General features: G+C 44.7%; 2 protein-coding genes across 2 annotated transcripts in view; both read left to right on the top strand.

The window, feature by feature from the left end:
- Positions 1–14,034, top strand: part of LOC135217535 (uncharacterized) — a 30,477-nt gene extending 16,443 nt beyond the window's left edge. Inside the window, exons 2-3 of the mRNA XM_064253501.1 lie at positions 12,448–12,640; positions 13,647–14,034. Of these exons, the coding sequence (XP_064109571.1) occupies positions 12,448–12,640; positions 13,647–14,034 (581 nt within the window). The remainder of the gene's footprint in view (positions 1–12,447; positions 12,641–13,646) is intronic.
- A 29-nt stretch (positions 14,035–14,063) lies between these two features.
- Positions 14,064–14,891, top strand: LOC135217534 (uncharacterized). The gene has a single exon (XM_064253500.1). The coding sequence runs from the start codon at positions 14,064–14,066 to the stop codon at positions 14,889–14,891; it is 828 nt and encodes a 275-aa protein (XP_064109570.1).
- The last annotated feature ends 255 nt before the right edge of the window (positions 14,892–15,146 follow it).

Genomic DNA, 15,146 nt, shown 5'->3' with positions numbered 1-15,146 from the left:
AACCGCCCCTCAGGTGTTCACGCGAGTGTTTCAATCTGGGTGTCTGCCTGGGTCCATTCGGTCGGGATATGGCTTCGTGATAAATTTAGAGAAGTCAGATCTCGAGCCCAAGCAGAGGATAAAGGACTTGGGCATGCTGATCAATGTGGTAGCAGCACGAGTTTTCCCCCACAGACTTGCCGATCAGCAGGTTCAGGGAGGCAGCTCGACGGTTTGTCACGACAGGAACAGCCAGCTCATCTTTGGCAGGTCATGATGAGTCACCTGTCATCGTTAGAGAAGCCAGTCCCTCACAGGTGTCTTCACCCGCGGTCTCTGTAATGGAGACTGAAGGAGTGTTGGTCACAGGCGCAGGATCCGCAATCCTTCCTGATTCCTCTCACGAAGGAAATTAGGAGGATTTAACCTGGCGGGTGGATCTTAATAGGAGTGCAGTTGCACACCCCCTACGGAGATGCTTCTGTTCTTGGATGCATCGACTGACGGTTGGGGTGCACACCTGGAGGAGCTGCTGGTTTCAGGTGTGTGGAATCGACATAACGAGCACCTTCACATCAATGTTCTGGAACTCAAGGCAGTGTTTCTGGCACTCCAAGAATTCCGGGAACGAGTGATGGGCACACTGTGGCTTTGATGAGCAACAACACTATGGTAGTGGTGTATGCAACAAACGGGGCTTAGTGTCCCTCCCGTTGTATCAATTGATGGTGCAGGTGCACAAGTGAGCAGCAGCTCACTCGGTAGAGCTGTCAGCCTGGTACATTCCAGGCAAGAGGAATGTAGTGACAGACAAGCTCAGCCACCAGGATCAGGTGATTGGGACAGAATGGTCTCTACACCCAGATGTGGCAGGAAGGCTCTTCGACCTGTGGGGGCATCCAGTGGTGGATCTGTTCGCCACCCAGCACAACAGAAAACTCCCGGTTTTCTTCTCCATCATGCCAGACCCATGGGCAGCTGCAGAGGACGCGTTCCAGCACCTGTGGGACAACCTCCTTCCTCGAGGTTAAGGTTAATCCTGAAATTATATATATATATATATATATTATATATATATTAATGTATTATATATATAATATATATATACACGAAGAGAGAGAGAGACCCAATTAAAATTTTCATTGAGCAACTCGAAAAATGTACAAGGTCCAATTATAAAATTAATAATATTTTGAAGTCTTGTGTTTTGCTTCTGTACCGACGAGGGTCGGTCAGACAATCCTCTTAATGCTGTGACCCTTGGCGATCACTTCCCTTAATCATCCATATACGAAGAAATGGCAGCGTCGCTCAAAAATTCGAGTCTCAACCTTTTGTAGCCAGAGTATAGTGTACATCTTTCCCCCATTCTGTCTTATTCACAAGGTGATCAGCAGGGCGCTGGTCACCAGCAACCTTCAGATGATTTTGGTGACTCCCAAATAGCCTCAGGCTGTTTGGTATCTGGACCTGCTGGCTCTCTCTCAGATGCACTGCAGGAGATTCCCCCAAGGCACAACCTGGTGTGTAAACCGCACATGGAACGGTACCACCAGGCAGTACATTCTGTGTCTTCACAGCTGGCAGTTATCCACCATCTCTTGTGAGTGAGAGGCTTTTCTCGCCAAGCAGCAACAGATGGCTGGATACCTCAGACAGTCCTCTGCAGCAGTATACCAGGGAAAGCGCCCGTGCAGCAGTATAAAAAGCGGCCCGTCTTCTGCTCGCTCTCTGTTTCTGCAGTTAAAGGATATAGAGCCGCTGGCTTTAGTCCTTAAGCTGTGAGGGGTGGATATTTCCTCTTCTATGGAAATATCCCTCCTTATGAGGAGCTTCGAGAGGTCTTGCCCACCCAGGGAACTCGGCCCCCCTGAGTGGGATGTGACTCTTGTCTTAAGGAGTTTGACTATTAGACCCTGCGAGCCTCTCCGGGAGGAGTCAGACAGGGATCTGACCCTCAAGATCATCTTTCTGCTGGTCCTGGCATTGGCGAAAAGAGTAGAGGAACTTCATGGTGTCTCTTAATGTTAAACACTCGAGGGGATGGGGATCAGTTACCCTCTATTTCATCCCGGATTTTGTAGCGAAGACTCAGAATCCTTCGGTCCCTAATGATAGGTTCGAGTCCTTTATGATCCCCTCCTTAAAGGATTTTACTGGTATTGATGCAGAAGAGATGCTACTTTGTCCCGTTAGACTGCTAAGGTGCTATCTGAAGAGAACTTGCCATCCCAGGCCTGAGTGTCGACGCCTCTTCGTTAGCACCAGGGTAACCAAGAAAGAAGTGTCCAAGAACATTATTTCTTTCTGGCATTGTGAGGTGATCAGGAAAGCGTAAGACTCCAAAAGGAGTTTTGACACTGGTACCTTTCATCTGGTAGGTGGGTAGGCCTGCCTGCCCGCCCGGATGTAAACGCCCCACTTTTCTTTCGGCCGTCTTCCGATGAAAACATATCTTTCTCGGTGGGATCTTTAATTTTGTATTTTTAAATGAGTATGTATACAGTGGTACCTCGAGATACAAAATTAATCTGTTCTGAGGCGGCCTTCGTATCATGAGCTTTTTGTATCTTGGACCGCATTTTACATGTAAAATGGCTAATCCATTCGAAGCCCTCCCAAAACACCCCAGTAAATTTCATAATAAAGCTAAATTGACCTATGAATAATGAAATACTACAACAATTTGGACCATTCAATACCTAACTTAATACATACTGCTAATATACCTGTAAATAATGTGTATTAGTGTACATGGTATACAATAAATACTGTACGTACATACGTACGTATGTAGTAAAATGTGGAAGCTTACATTTTGAGTGAGGTTATCTCTGAAAGTGGCGACAGGAGGACAAACGGCAGATACGTATGTACACTTTACTTTACGAAACAAAGAAATGTAAGGAAAACATACATAAACTAACTTTACGAAACAATTTTTTTTTTTTTTTTTTTTTTTTTTTTTTTTTTTATACAAAATTTCAACTTCTTCACCACTTTCAACATTCTGTTTTTCAGTATCACTTGGTTCTTCCTTTTTGCTTACTCCTGCTAGTACTAAAGGCCTCTTTAAAAGATAACTATCCCAAGGAAGATTGCTTCTGCCTACTTTTGACAATGTTCCTGAAACGACTCTGGCAAACATCATCGAACTGTGCAAGCATATGACCTGTATAAGTCTTTTCGGGGTGTCTTTTCTACTAATGATTGCACCTTATGAATAGCAGCTAGAACATCCTTAATTTCTGCTTTTGTCATAGGGTCCTCCTCCTACTCCTCGCCGCTGCTAGAGAACTCCTCTTGAACGGTGTTATGTTGCATGGCCTCCAACTCCTTCAGGTCATCCGTCGTAAGCTCCTCTTGGTGCTCCTCGAGAAGGTCGTTGATGTCGTCCTTGTCAACGTCCAGCCCCGTGGACTTGCAGAGTGCAACGATCTTGTCAATATCTGGTTGCAAAACAGTTTCAGGATCGTCAACTGTTTGAGTCTGCAGCGCCAGCTTCGCCCACGTCGAATCCCTCAAAGTCTCGGGCGGATACGTCATCAGGCCAGAGTTTCCTCCACGAGGAATTCAAGGTTCATCTCGAAACCTTCTGCCAAGCTTGGTCGATGAGTCGGATGCATATCACAACATCGAAATGCTCCTTCCAAAATTCACGCAAGGTGAGGTTTGTGGTATCGGTGATGTCGAAACATCTCTTGAAAAGATGTTTCGTATACAGCTTTTGAAGTTCGATATCACTTGCTGGTCCATGGACTGGAGGAGAGGGGTGATGTTAGGCAGAAGATAAAGAACCTTGATGAAGGAATACTCCGCTAGGATATCTTCCTCGAGGCCAGGAGGGTGAGCAGTGGCATTGTCCAACACCAGCAGGCATTTCAAGAGGGAGACGCTTCTCTTCCAAGAATTTCTTCACTGTCGGGCCGAAACACAGATTTACCCACTCGGTGAACAAAAGCCTTACCCAGGCTTTCGTATTAGCCCTCCACATCACTGGAAGCTTCTCCTTAAGCACTTTGTGGGCCTTGAAGGCTCGAGGAGTCTCAGAATGATATACAAGGGGCCTCACCTTGCAATCCCCACTGGCGTTGGGACAAAGTGCAAGCGTAAGCCTGTCTTTCATAGGCTTATGCCCGGGTAGCTTCTTCTCTTCCTGTGTGGTGTACATCCGACGAGGCATTTTTTTTTCCAAAAAAGGCCAGTCTCATCACAGTTGAAGACTTGCTGAGAACTGTAGCCTTCCTTGATCATCATCTCGTCGAACGGTTTTTTAAAGGCTTCGGCCGCTTTCGTGTCCAAGCTGGCTGCCTCCCCATGCCTCACCACCGAATGGATGCCAGTCCATTTACGGAATTTCTCGAACCACCTATGCGAAGCCTTGAAGTCTGGGGTTGGTGTTGATTTCCCTTCTCCGTTGTCTTTGGCCTGGGCAATCAAATCGCCGAAAATAGCGCTGGCCTTGTGGCAGATTGCCGTGTCCATTATCATATCGCCAGCAATTTCTTTGTCTTTTATCCAGACAAGGAGAAGCCTTTCCACCTCGTCGTGCACATGGGTCCTCTTGCTGGACAAAATAGTGACGCCCTTGGAAGGTGTAGCTGCTTTGATGGCATCCTTCTGCTTTAGGGTGGTGCCTATTGTCGACGGATTTTGGCCGTATTCCTTGGCGATCACACTCAATCGCATTCCAGCTTCATACTTCTTGATAATCTCCATCTTCATCTCCAAAGAGAGCATCATCTTTCTGTGAATTCAAGTTTCTTGGGACCCATGATATGTATATAATGTACGTATAATTAGGTTATGTAGTATGTATACGTATGGAGTAAAGTTCTCACACAACACGATGAAGTATACTACAACGAAATCATTAACGAATTTATGTTAATAAACGAAATCGTTAGAACGAACGAATACCGCGTGCGTACGATACAGATGATGCCGTGCAGTGGGCAAAGCACGCCGCTACGTAGTAGATGCATGATGGGAGGGATGCTGACCAATAGGAGAGAAGGATCTCATGGCGGTGACTAGCGCCACTTGCTACAGGTAGGTCAGGTGATCTACTGGCCTGCCCTGGGTGGCAGGACTAGGAACCATTCCCGTTTTCTATCATATTTTCTGTCGCCGGTGGTATCAACATTGTTGTTACTACCTCCTGACCTGAAATCTTATTTCAAAGCTTTTGATCGTCGTTTCATCGAACTTTTGGTGACGTACCTGGATCGTGGTTTTGGCATTCGCTACTGTGGACTGAATTTGGACTTGCATTTTTATTTTTCTCAGTATGTCTGATTCAAGTGTTAGTGTGAGAATGTGTGTGAATGTAGGCTGCAAGGTGAGGATACCGAAGGCTTCGGTTGATCCTCACTCTGTATGTGGTAAATGTAGGGGGTTTGAATGTTCTTCAACTAATACCTGTCATGAATGTGAGGGGTTGAATGCTGAAGAATGGAAGACTCCAACTTCTTACTTGAAGTTAGAGAGGAATAGAGTTAGACGTGCATCAAAGGGTGTGTGTACAAGGCCTATTGAGCCTTTTATTGAGTCTATCTCTCCTAATGTTAATGTTAATTTTTTTATTCTCCCTCTGTGTCGGGACATTCACAGGCTTTGCAATCAGAATCGGCCTCTGAAATCGCCAACCTGAAGGCTACTATCCACAAGATGAGGTCCAAAATGGCGGCCTTACAAGGTAAGGATAGTGACAATGATGTGTTCAGTGAAGTGAGTGCTCCCAGTGTTGTGGAGGGGGCGTTTGATCGTCTCTGCGATGCTCCCAGGCCTAGACCGCTTCCAAGCTCCCATGCCCAGAGGAGAAGGAAAGTCGAAAGCCTTAAGGAGGTCGTGGAGAATCCCCAACGGTCCGACTCCCTTCATAGCAGCTCTGTCTCGCATCAGACTGCTCAGGACCGCTTTAGGAAAAGCGTCCTGCGAGAGTGTTTCTTCTTCTTCTCCCTCTCTCACCTAAACGAGGGTGGAAGGACTCGGATCTTTCCAGGCCCCTGAAAAGGCATTGGAAAGAACCTTCTTTGAACTCGAGCCCAGAGTGCTTCTCTGATGAAGCTCCCTCCTCGATCAAGAAGGCGAAGGTTGTATCGACGTCTCCCTATGTGCACGTAGCGGATCGTTCTCCTTCGAGGTCTCCCTCTCCTCCCATTGAAGAGGATGCGGGAGAAGCTTCTAAGAGGATCCTACTAGCTGTTCAAGAGCAGCTAGCCTCCTTGGTAAGAGTTCTGGCTAGAGATCCTCCTCGCAAGAAGGACGTTGCGCTTCCTATCAAGAAGTCTCGTCTTCTTTCCCCTGTCAGGCGCGAGGCGCCTTCCAGGCTTGAAGCTTCCTCTTCCAAGCATGTAGAAGAGGACATGCATTTCAGAACAAGCGCAAGAGAGGCATATGCCAGGCGCGAGGCTCCGGCCAGGACGCCAGCCAGGCGCGAGGCGTCATCCAGATGCGTGGAGCCAGCCAGGACGTCATCCAGCGAGGCACCAGCCAGGATGCCAGCCAAGCGCGAGGCGTCTTCCAGATGTGAGGAGCCAGCCAGGACGCCAGCCGGACGCGAGGTGTCTTCCAGGCGCGAGGCGTCATCCAGATTCGAAGAGCCAACTAGGCACGAGGCGCCAGCCAAGCGCGAGGCGTCTTACAAGCGTCAACTGTCAACCAGACATGATGCGCCAACCAGACGTGAGGCGCCAACTTTTGTCAAGAGCGACTCTGTACACTCTCTTAGTCCCTCTCCTATCAGGAGTTTGTCTCCCTCAGATAGAAGACTTCCTGATTTTGCTGCGGATTCTCCTTTGGACCCTGAGATAGACGAGAATTCAGAAGACGAGGCTCGCGGTAGAGAAGGACTTTCAAGCTACAAAGTCTTGACAGCCCTTCTTCTTGAGGAATATGGGGACGCGTTAACACCTGCTGCTCCTCCCTCTCCTCGCTCTCTGTTTTCAAGCGCAAAGGTGCCTAAATCTTCGTCTTTCCTTAGAATGAGGCCTACCATCTCTATGAAGAGGGCTCTTCAGTCTCTGAATGCTTGGATGGATACGAAGAAGGGGCTTCTCAGGATGGTCTTCTGCATGCCCCCATCGAGACTCACTGGCAGAAGGGGCATTTGGTACCAAACGGGAGAGAATATGGGTCTTTCTCTCCCGTCCTCGGCTGAAGCAGACTTCTCTACTTTAGTGGATGCGTCTAGAAGACACGGACTGAACTCTGCCCGTGTGACTTGGGGCATTTCGGAACTGGATCATCTCCTCAAGGGACTCTTCCATGTTTTGGAAGTCTTCAATTTCTTAGATTGGTCCCTTGGGGTGATGTCCAAGAAGGCTCATGACGCAGAGGGTCTCGACCCAGAAGTACTCCTTTGTATACTGTCGTGCATCGACAAGGCAGTACAAGATGGCTCCTTAGAAGTCTCCTCTTTGTTTGGAGCGGGACTGCTTAAGAAGAGGACGGTTTTCAGTGCTTTCTTGACCAAGGCGGTCTCCCACTCTCAGCACTATTGTACTCTCCTTTATCTGACTTTTTGTTTCCTTCTCAGTTGGTGAAGGACTTTTCCCGATCACTAACTGAGAAGGCGACTCAAGACCTTCTCCTTCAGTCATCAAGGAAGAAGAGACCTGCAGCAACGGTTGAAAAGAGAGGGCCGAGTACGTCTCTTCAGCCCTTTCGAGGAGGCCCTCCCTCCAGAGCGCCCTCAAAAAGGAAGGCTCCTGAGAGGAGAGGTAGATCTGCCTTCCGTCCCTTTAAGAAGGGAAAGTGATGCTACTCGCCTCCAAACACCAGTAGGTGCCAGGCTCCTAGGATTTGTGGAGGCCTGGGCAGGTATCGACATGGACACCTCATCAATGTCTGTGATAAGGAAGGGATACCTTATCCCCTTCCAGGACAGTCCTCCCCGACTTCAATTCCGCGGGAACTGTCAGCCAGATACAGGGACCCTGTGCTGAGGGATACTCTTAGACTGATGGTGGATCAGATGTGGGACAAGAGAGCGATAGAACTAGTGCTAGATCAAAACTCCCTGGGGTTTTACAATCGCCTTTTTCTGGTTGCAAAGGCCTTGGGGGGGCTGGAGGCCAGTACTAGACGTCAGTGCTCTGAACAAATTTGTTCAGAAGGAGAAGTTCTCTATGGAGACTTCGGCCTCAGTCCTTTCGGCTATGCGCCAAGGAGATTGGATGGTGTCACTGGATCTCCAGGACGCCTATTTTCACGTCCTGATTCACCCTTCGTCGAAGAAGTACCTCCGTTTCATGACGGAGGGAAGGATCTTTCAGTTCAGGCCTTGTGTTTTGGCCTGTCCACAGCTCCTCAGGTCTTCACAAGCCTGATTAAGAATGTGGCGAGATTTCTTCACCTCAAAGGTGTAAATATCTCTCTGTATCTGGACGACTGGCTCATCAGGGCCAGATCAGAGAGGCAGTGTTTGGAGGACCGTATTCTGACCATGAACTTGATCAAGTCATTAGGATTACTTGTAAACCTCGAGAAGTCGCAGCTGACCCCCAGACAGAACTTAGTCTATCTGGGGATTCAGATGGATTCTCGGGGTTTTCGAGTATTTCCTTCGCAAGAGAGACTCGTGAAAGGCTTGGAGAAAGTCTCTCTTCTTGGGGAAAGAACGGACGTCAGCTAGGGAATGGTTGAGCCTTCTAGGGACCCTTTCCTCGCTCGAACAGTTCTTTCCTCTAGGAAGACTTCATTTACGTCCACTTAATTCTTCCTCAAGAGGTCTTGGAGTTGGAAGACCGGACATCTATCAGACGCCTTTCCCATTCCAGTGGAGATAAAACCTCACTTAGAATGGTGGTTGCCCCCGTTGAAAGAGAACAAGGGAATCTCCCTGAAGGTTCAGAACCCAAGCCTAGTGTTATACTCCGACGCGTCGGAGAAGGGTTGGGGAGCAACATTAGGCTTGAGATAGGTGTCAGGCATCTGGGAAGCAGCACAGGTGTCCTGGCACATAAACTGCAAAGAACTCTTTGCCGTACATCTGGCTCTGAAGAACCTAGAACCTTTTGTATCGAACAAAGTAGTTCAAGTAGCAAGAGACCTACTGCTTTGGACTTCCCAGAGAAACATCTCCCTGCTTACGAGATTTATTCAGGGAGAAAGGAACGTAAGGGCAGACAGGCTCAGCAGGAGGAACCAGGTCCTTCACACAGAGTGGACCCTCCACTCAGAAGTGTGTCAGAGTCTCTGGTCTCTTTGGGGGACTCCTCATGTGGATCTCTTCACCACATTCCTCTCCAAAAGGCTGGAAGTCTTTTTGCTCGGTGGTAGAAGACCCCAGAGCTCTGATAGTCGACGCCTTCCTACTAGACTGGTCTCACGTAGACGTCTACGCTTTTCCACCTTTCAAGATCCTGGGACTAGTTCTGAAGAAATTTGTGGCTTCAAAGGGGACAAGGATGACCCTGATAACCCCCTTTTGGCCGGCACAGATTGGTTCACAGAGGTGGTGGAATGGACAGTAGATTTTCCCAGATCCCTCCCAAGAAGGATGGATCTTCTCAAACAACCACACTTCCAGAGGTATCATCAAAACCTCCCCGCTCTCGCTCTGACTGCCTTTCGACTATCGAAAGACTTGTCAGAGCGAGAGGGTTTTCTCGCAAAGTTGCAAGCGCGATCGCAAGAGCCCGCAGAGCCTCCACTAGACGAGTATATCAGTCCAAGTGGGAAGCTTTTAGAAGGTGGTGCAAGTCTAAGAAGTTGTCCTCCTCCACTACCTCTGTGACTGAAATCGCCGATTTCTTGCTGTTTCTAAGGGAAGAATCTCATCTATCTGTATCCACATTAAAGGGATACAGGAGCATGCTTTCGGCAGTCTTCAGGAATAGAGGACTAGATCTGGCAGATAATAAGGATCTCCACGATCTCATAAGATCCGTTGAAACTACAAAGTCTAGGGAACCGGCTCCTCCTAGCTGGAACCTAGATGTAGTGCTCAAATTCCTGTCATCTGCAAGGTTCGAACCTCCTCATCTGGCGTCTTTTCGAGACTTAACTAGAAAATGCTTATTCCTATTATCTTTAGCTACAGCAAAAAGAGTTAGTGAACTGCATGCTCTAGAGGATAAAGTAGGATTCAAGGGGGACTCAGCCATTTGCTTGTTTAAAGCTTTATTTTTAGCTAAAAACGAGAATCCCACGAATCCCTGGCCTAAGACCTTCGAGGTTAAAGGCTTATCAAGTCTCGTAGGTAAAGAAGCAGAAAGATCTCTTTGTCCTGTAAGAGCGCTAAAATTCTACCTTCAGAGAAAACACCAGATGGGGGGCTCTAGACAAGGTCTTTGGTGCGCGGTAAAAGACCCCACAAGACTGATGTCTAAGAATGCTCTAGCATTCTTTGTGAGAAACATCATTACAGATGTGCATAAGATTTGTCCTGACGACGTGTTTCGACTTTTGAGAGTGAAAGCTCATGAAGTGAGAGCAGTAGCGACGTCTCTCGTTTCAAAAGAATATGTCACTAAAGAACATCTTGGAAGCGACATTTTGGAGATGCAACTCAGTATTTGCATCTCATTACTTGAGAGATGTTCGTGTGACCTACAAGAAATGTTTTTCTCTAGGTCCTTTCGTGTCTACGGATACGATCCTGGGTTTAGGAGCTAACACCAATCCTTAAATTTGTACATACCTTCTATTAGATATGTTCTAGACTTTCTGCTGACAAAAGTGCTAGATGTCGCACTGGCGGCCAGTCACTATTGTTCAGTAAGGAACTCTTGTGATATCTTATTAGATGAGTATTATTATTTTTTTTTTTAAATTTATGTATGTGTGCGTAATGTGTTTTTGAGTTATGGTTGTTGTGAAGAGTTTGGGGATAACTCGGAACAATCTTTAATACTAACATGGTGGTTAGGATCAGGTGGTCGGGATCGGTTGTGTGCTCCTTCATAAGGTGTATTGTCATATAAGTGGATCAGCACCCATTGACAAAGTCCTTTCAGGCTCTGCCGAGTAAGCGGATAAGACCCATCGGGCATACCCACAAGAACCTCTTGGCCATAGATCATATATCTCGCTAAAGTGTCTTGAGGTGATGCAGACTCCTGGGCAACAGCCACGAAGTCTACCACCTATCAGGTAGGAACCAATGTTTATTTATACCTACAACATATGTTGTTTACCTGTCTATTCCATAATTAGCTTTCTCTTACCCTCCACCAAAGGGTGCCAATCAGCTAAGTATATATCTGACAGGTAAGTTGATTGTATGAAAATGATATTGTTATGATATAATAAAGTTTCATACATACTTACCTGGCAGATATATACGATTAATGGCCCACCCAGCCTCCCCGCAGGAGACAGGTGGAAGAGAGAAAATATGATAGAAAACGGGAATGGTTCCTAGTCCTGCCAACCAGGGCTGGCCGGTAGATCACCTGACCTACCTGTAGCGAGTGGCGCGAAATTTGAATTTCTGTCGAGGACGACGGAGTCTTAGCTAAGTATATATCTGCCAGGTAAGTATGTATGAAACTTTATTGTATCATAAAAATATCATTTTTCGTAATTTGAGCCTTTTGTATCTCGAGGTACCACTGTACTATACTGTGTTTATTAGTGATAATTAATTGAATATAATAATTAATATGGAAACCCACTTTTTGTGATAGCCTTTCTACTTCGTGTTAAGGGTCTGTGGCAAAGATATGTCAACGTCTTTATTAGTACATATTTTCACCCTTTAACGTTAGGACGAGACATGTATTCATCCGAAATTTACCCTTACACTTTGGGAATTACTGAGGAGAACTTCAGAGGTTTGACCTTTGTTTCTTCTGATAATTCCTCTTCTTTTTTGTCCTTTTGCTAGCAATCAGGCGAAGGTAGAAGAGGGAGCGTGTGGTGTTGGTGTTTGGAGGATCTCTCATTTTGGAGTGTGGTGCCTTTGGAAGCGAGAGGAGTACATATCCTTATTACTTTAAATCCTATTTTCTTTGTAAATTGTATTTTTCCTAACTATACAAACCTAGGTCCTTTATGCATACTGCCTACCTCAGGCCACCCCTCAATCTGTTACCTGGGCCGAAAGCAAATTGAACGCTCAACCCCGGTCTTGGCATAACCAACAACTGGACGGTAATTAACTACCGTGCTGCCTTGTTTGAAAATTCAGCGGCCGTCTCCAGGCTTCCCCTTAAGTAATTCCTATTGTAAAGGACCTAGGTTTTTATAGTTAGGAAAAATACCATTTACTTTAAAAAATTGTGATTTCACCACATCAAAAATGGTGCGTTTGTGCCTGAAACACTTGCATATGATTATTAGTTAGGTTCCAATGAAAAGGTTGTGCTGTTGTGAATTTACGCAACTCGAATTGCTTGATATTTTTGTAAAGCGTAAAGTACACTCTGATATTTCTTGTAAAGTATAACGTATACACTGTACTGCAAGTACAACAGTAACTGTTTTTTGTTTTTTATTTATTTATTTATTTATTTTTAGGTTTAGACATGGCTGAGGACTGTTTGAAAGCCCTGCAAGAATTTGGGTCTTTGTATGTAAGACATTTTCATCCAGGGTTGTGTGCTAAATGTTTAAAAAGCCCTTACCATGTAAAACTGAAGCATTGTGCACAGTGTCAGTTGGTCTCGTATTGTTCCAAATGTTGCCAGAAATCTGACTGGAAAAGTCACAGGTAAGAGTAATAATAAAGATTATGTAAGATTTATAAGATATGTTTGATTGTATTTGTGTTCTTACAGTTTAACTAATCTATTTTTATGAAATTATACAGAAACATACATAGCAGACAAGGAGACAGTGTGATGTTTGTTCAGATTTTAAATTAGTTTGTTGATTATTTCACTAGAGAAATTTTAAATTGATGGGTGCAGTAGCAGCCACTAGGTGAATCAAGCCATTCCAACCCCACTACTGGTCCCAAGCAGTGGATATGTATTATTAGGGTCTCCTCTGACAGTGATGTGCAGGAGCCAAATGGGAACCAAGCCCGAAGAGGGAAGAGAAGGAAGAGAGTAGTATTGCTGCGAGTTGGAACTTGGAATGTTGGGAAGATGACTGGAAAAGGAATGAGAGAGCTAATTTGATGAACAGAGGAAGGATAAACAATTTTCTATGTGCAATAGATTAGATGGAAGGGTGATAAAGTGAAAAAGTTGGAATGTACATATACATAGAGTAAAATGTTTTCTATTGAAGCAAATAAGGAGGGTAGAAATGTAGCAGGAATAGTTTAATCAAAAGCCTACAAGACCACATAAGTGTGAAGAGGATAAGTGACAGAGTGATGGTTTTGAAACCTTTACATTCAAATGTAGTGAGAATTCTGAGAGTCTGTTCAAAGAGAGGTAAGGCATGTATGTTTTCTGGTTGTTATGCCATATTCGAGTGAAACACCGATGCTCCGAGAATTGCCTCGCGTTCGTTAGTTTTTTCTACTAGTAATTCACCAAACAGCTGAACCCCAGTGCCACTGATTCCTTTCATTACAATTTTAATTGTTTTTACTGGTTTCCAGGCTGGTGTTAAAAGATATACCTTTGTTAATGCTGCAGCTTTGTTAATTAGGAAAAATACAAAATTATAAATTAATGTTTTGCATGAGACCAATTAATGTCCATTTTTTTTAACTGTCTAGCATGAGCCCTTAAACTATAGTTTCCTTTGATTTTTTTCAACAGGCAGTTTTGCTTGGCAAATGCTGTGAAATGTGGAAAGAATGTCTTTTCAGAAGCCAAAACAAAAGTTACAAGTTTTAGGATTTGGACACAATTCAGAACATCATTGGTGGATGCAGTATCAGTGAAACATGACCTGGAACAGAATGAAAGGGAAGCTCTTTGGTTTCCAAAAGTTTGTGAGATTTGCAAGGATTCTGATCTTTCCAAGCTATTTCCATGCACAGTATGTAATTCAATTTTCTACTGTTCTAAAGAACATCTTGAGCAGGATATTGACGAGCATAGGCACTGGTGTGGTAGGTACCTTACTTGTGTCAGCGTGGATCATTTGTTTTGTACTGCAGAGGAATTCGGCAGGGGACGTTGGTTTTTTATTTTCATAACATAAAGGAAAACTTTCAGCCTCTACCAGTTGATATGACACAGCTATTGAATTCAGAGACAGGCCTCAGTCAAAAAGTGACATTAACAGATGCAGAAATGCTCAAAAAAGTTTTGACAGATGTCCGTTTTGCTGATGAGCTTACCGTCATGATATACAACATAATGGTGTCAGAAACTGTGACAGATTCTATGACACTGTTATATGCTCTTGAGCAATTATATATTGGAAAATATAAAAAGAAAATCTGTGATATTGCAGAACTAAACATTCATGTGGTAGGTGCTGATGGTATGAGAGAACTTCTGTATCTGACTCATTGGGAATATATTGCTCATCGTTTGCCAAACCTGAAGAAATTTAGAGTATCATTTGTAGGTCCAGAAGCTGTTCCTCTTATGGATGATCCAGTTCCAGAGGATGTTGTTTATAGTAATGGTGAATTCCCTGTTTGTAAAGAGTGTAAACAGAGTGACAGGGAGTTTGAGTATAGGTTCTGTAATGTGCTTTATCACCAGTATGTCAAAAAGAAGCATTTTTTCAAGCCTGATGCAGTTATAGCATACAACTGTGGATTTCATGCACATTCTGAATCAGAAATGTACACATGGCCACAGAGTCTGAAGCTCATTATCTCAGATCCTGATATTCCTCTGATATTTACATCCTTCTCCAAGGAAGAGGCTGATAAAGAACTTAAAGTTTTGGAGCATTTACAAGATATAAACATTACGCTTCCTTCTCACCCTAATCCATTTAAAAGTCTGAGACCACTTCGTGACTTTAGTAGGGATAACAACTGCCATGTGTATTATGTCAATAATTATATTACTTGTGTTAATGGAGAGAAAATATGTAATTAGTAGTATTTACATATTGCAGGAATATTGAGTACAACATTGTCATGATAAGGCAAAAAGTTCTGAAACTACCACTTGAAGCAGGCAATTAGTACCTGAGTTAGGTAACAAAGCAGAGTACAAAAAGTTATAGTAATCTATTTTTTTAAGAGGAAATATTTATAGTACAATAAATACTGTATCTTCTTCAATCTTGTACTGTTAGAGTTTGTGTCTTTCATGCCACATTATTCTGCAAACTGTATTTGGTTTTCAGCA

Source organism: Macrobrachium nipponense, chromosome 7 (assembly GCF_015104395.2).
Source record: "Macrobrachium nipponense isolate FS-2020 chromosome 7, ASM1510439v2, whole genome shotgun sequence".
NCBI lineage: Eukaryota > Metazoa > Arthropoda > Malacostraca > Decapoda > Palaemonidae > Macrobrachium > Macrobrachium nipponense.
This window is presented reverse-complemented; position numbering and strand designations above follow the sequence as displayed.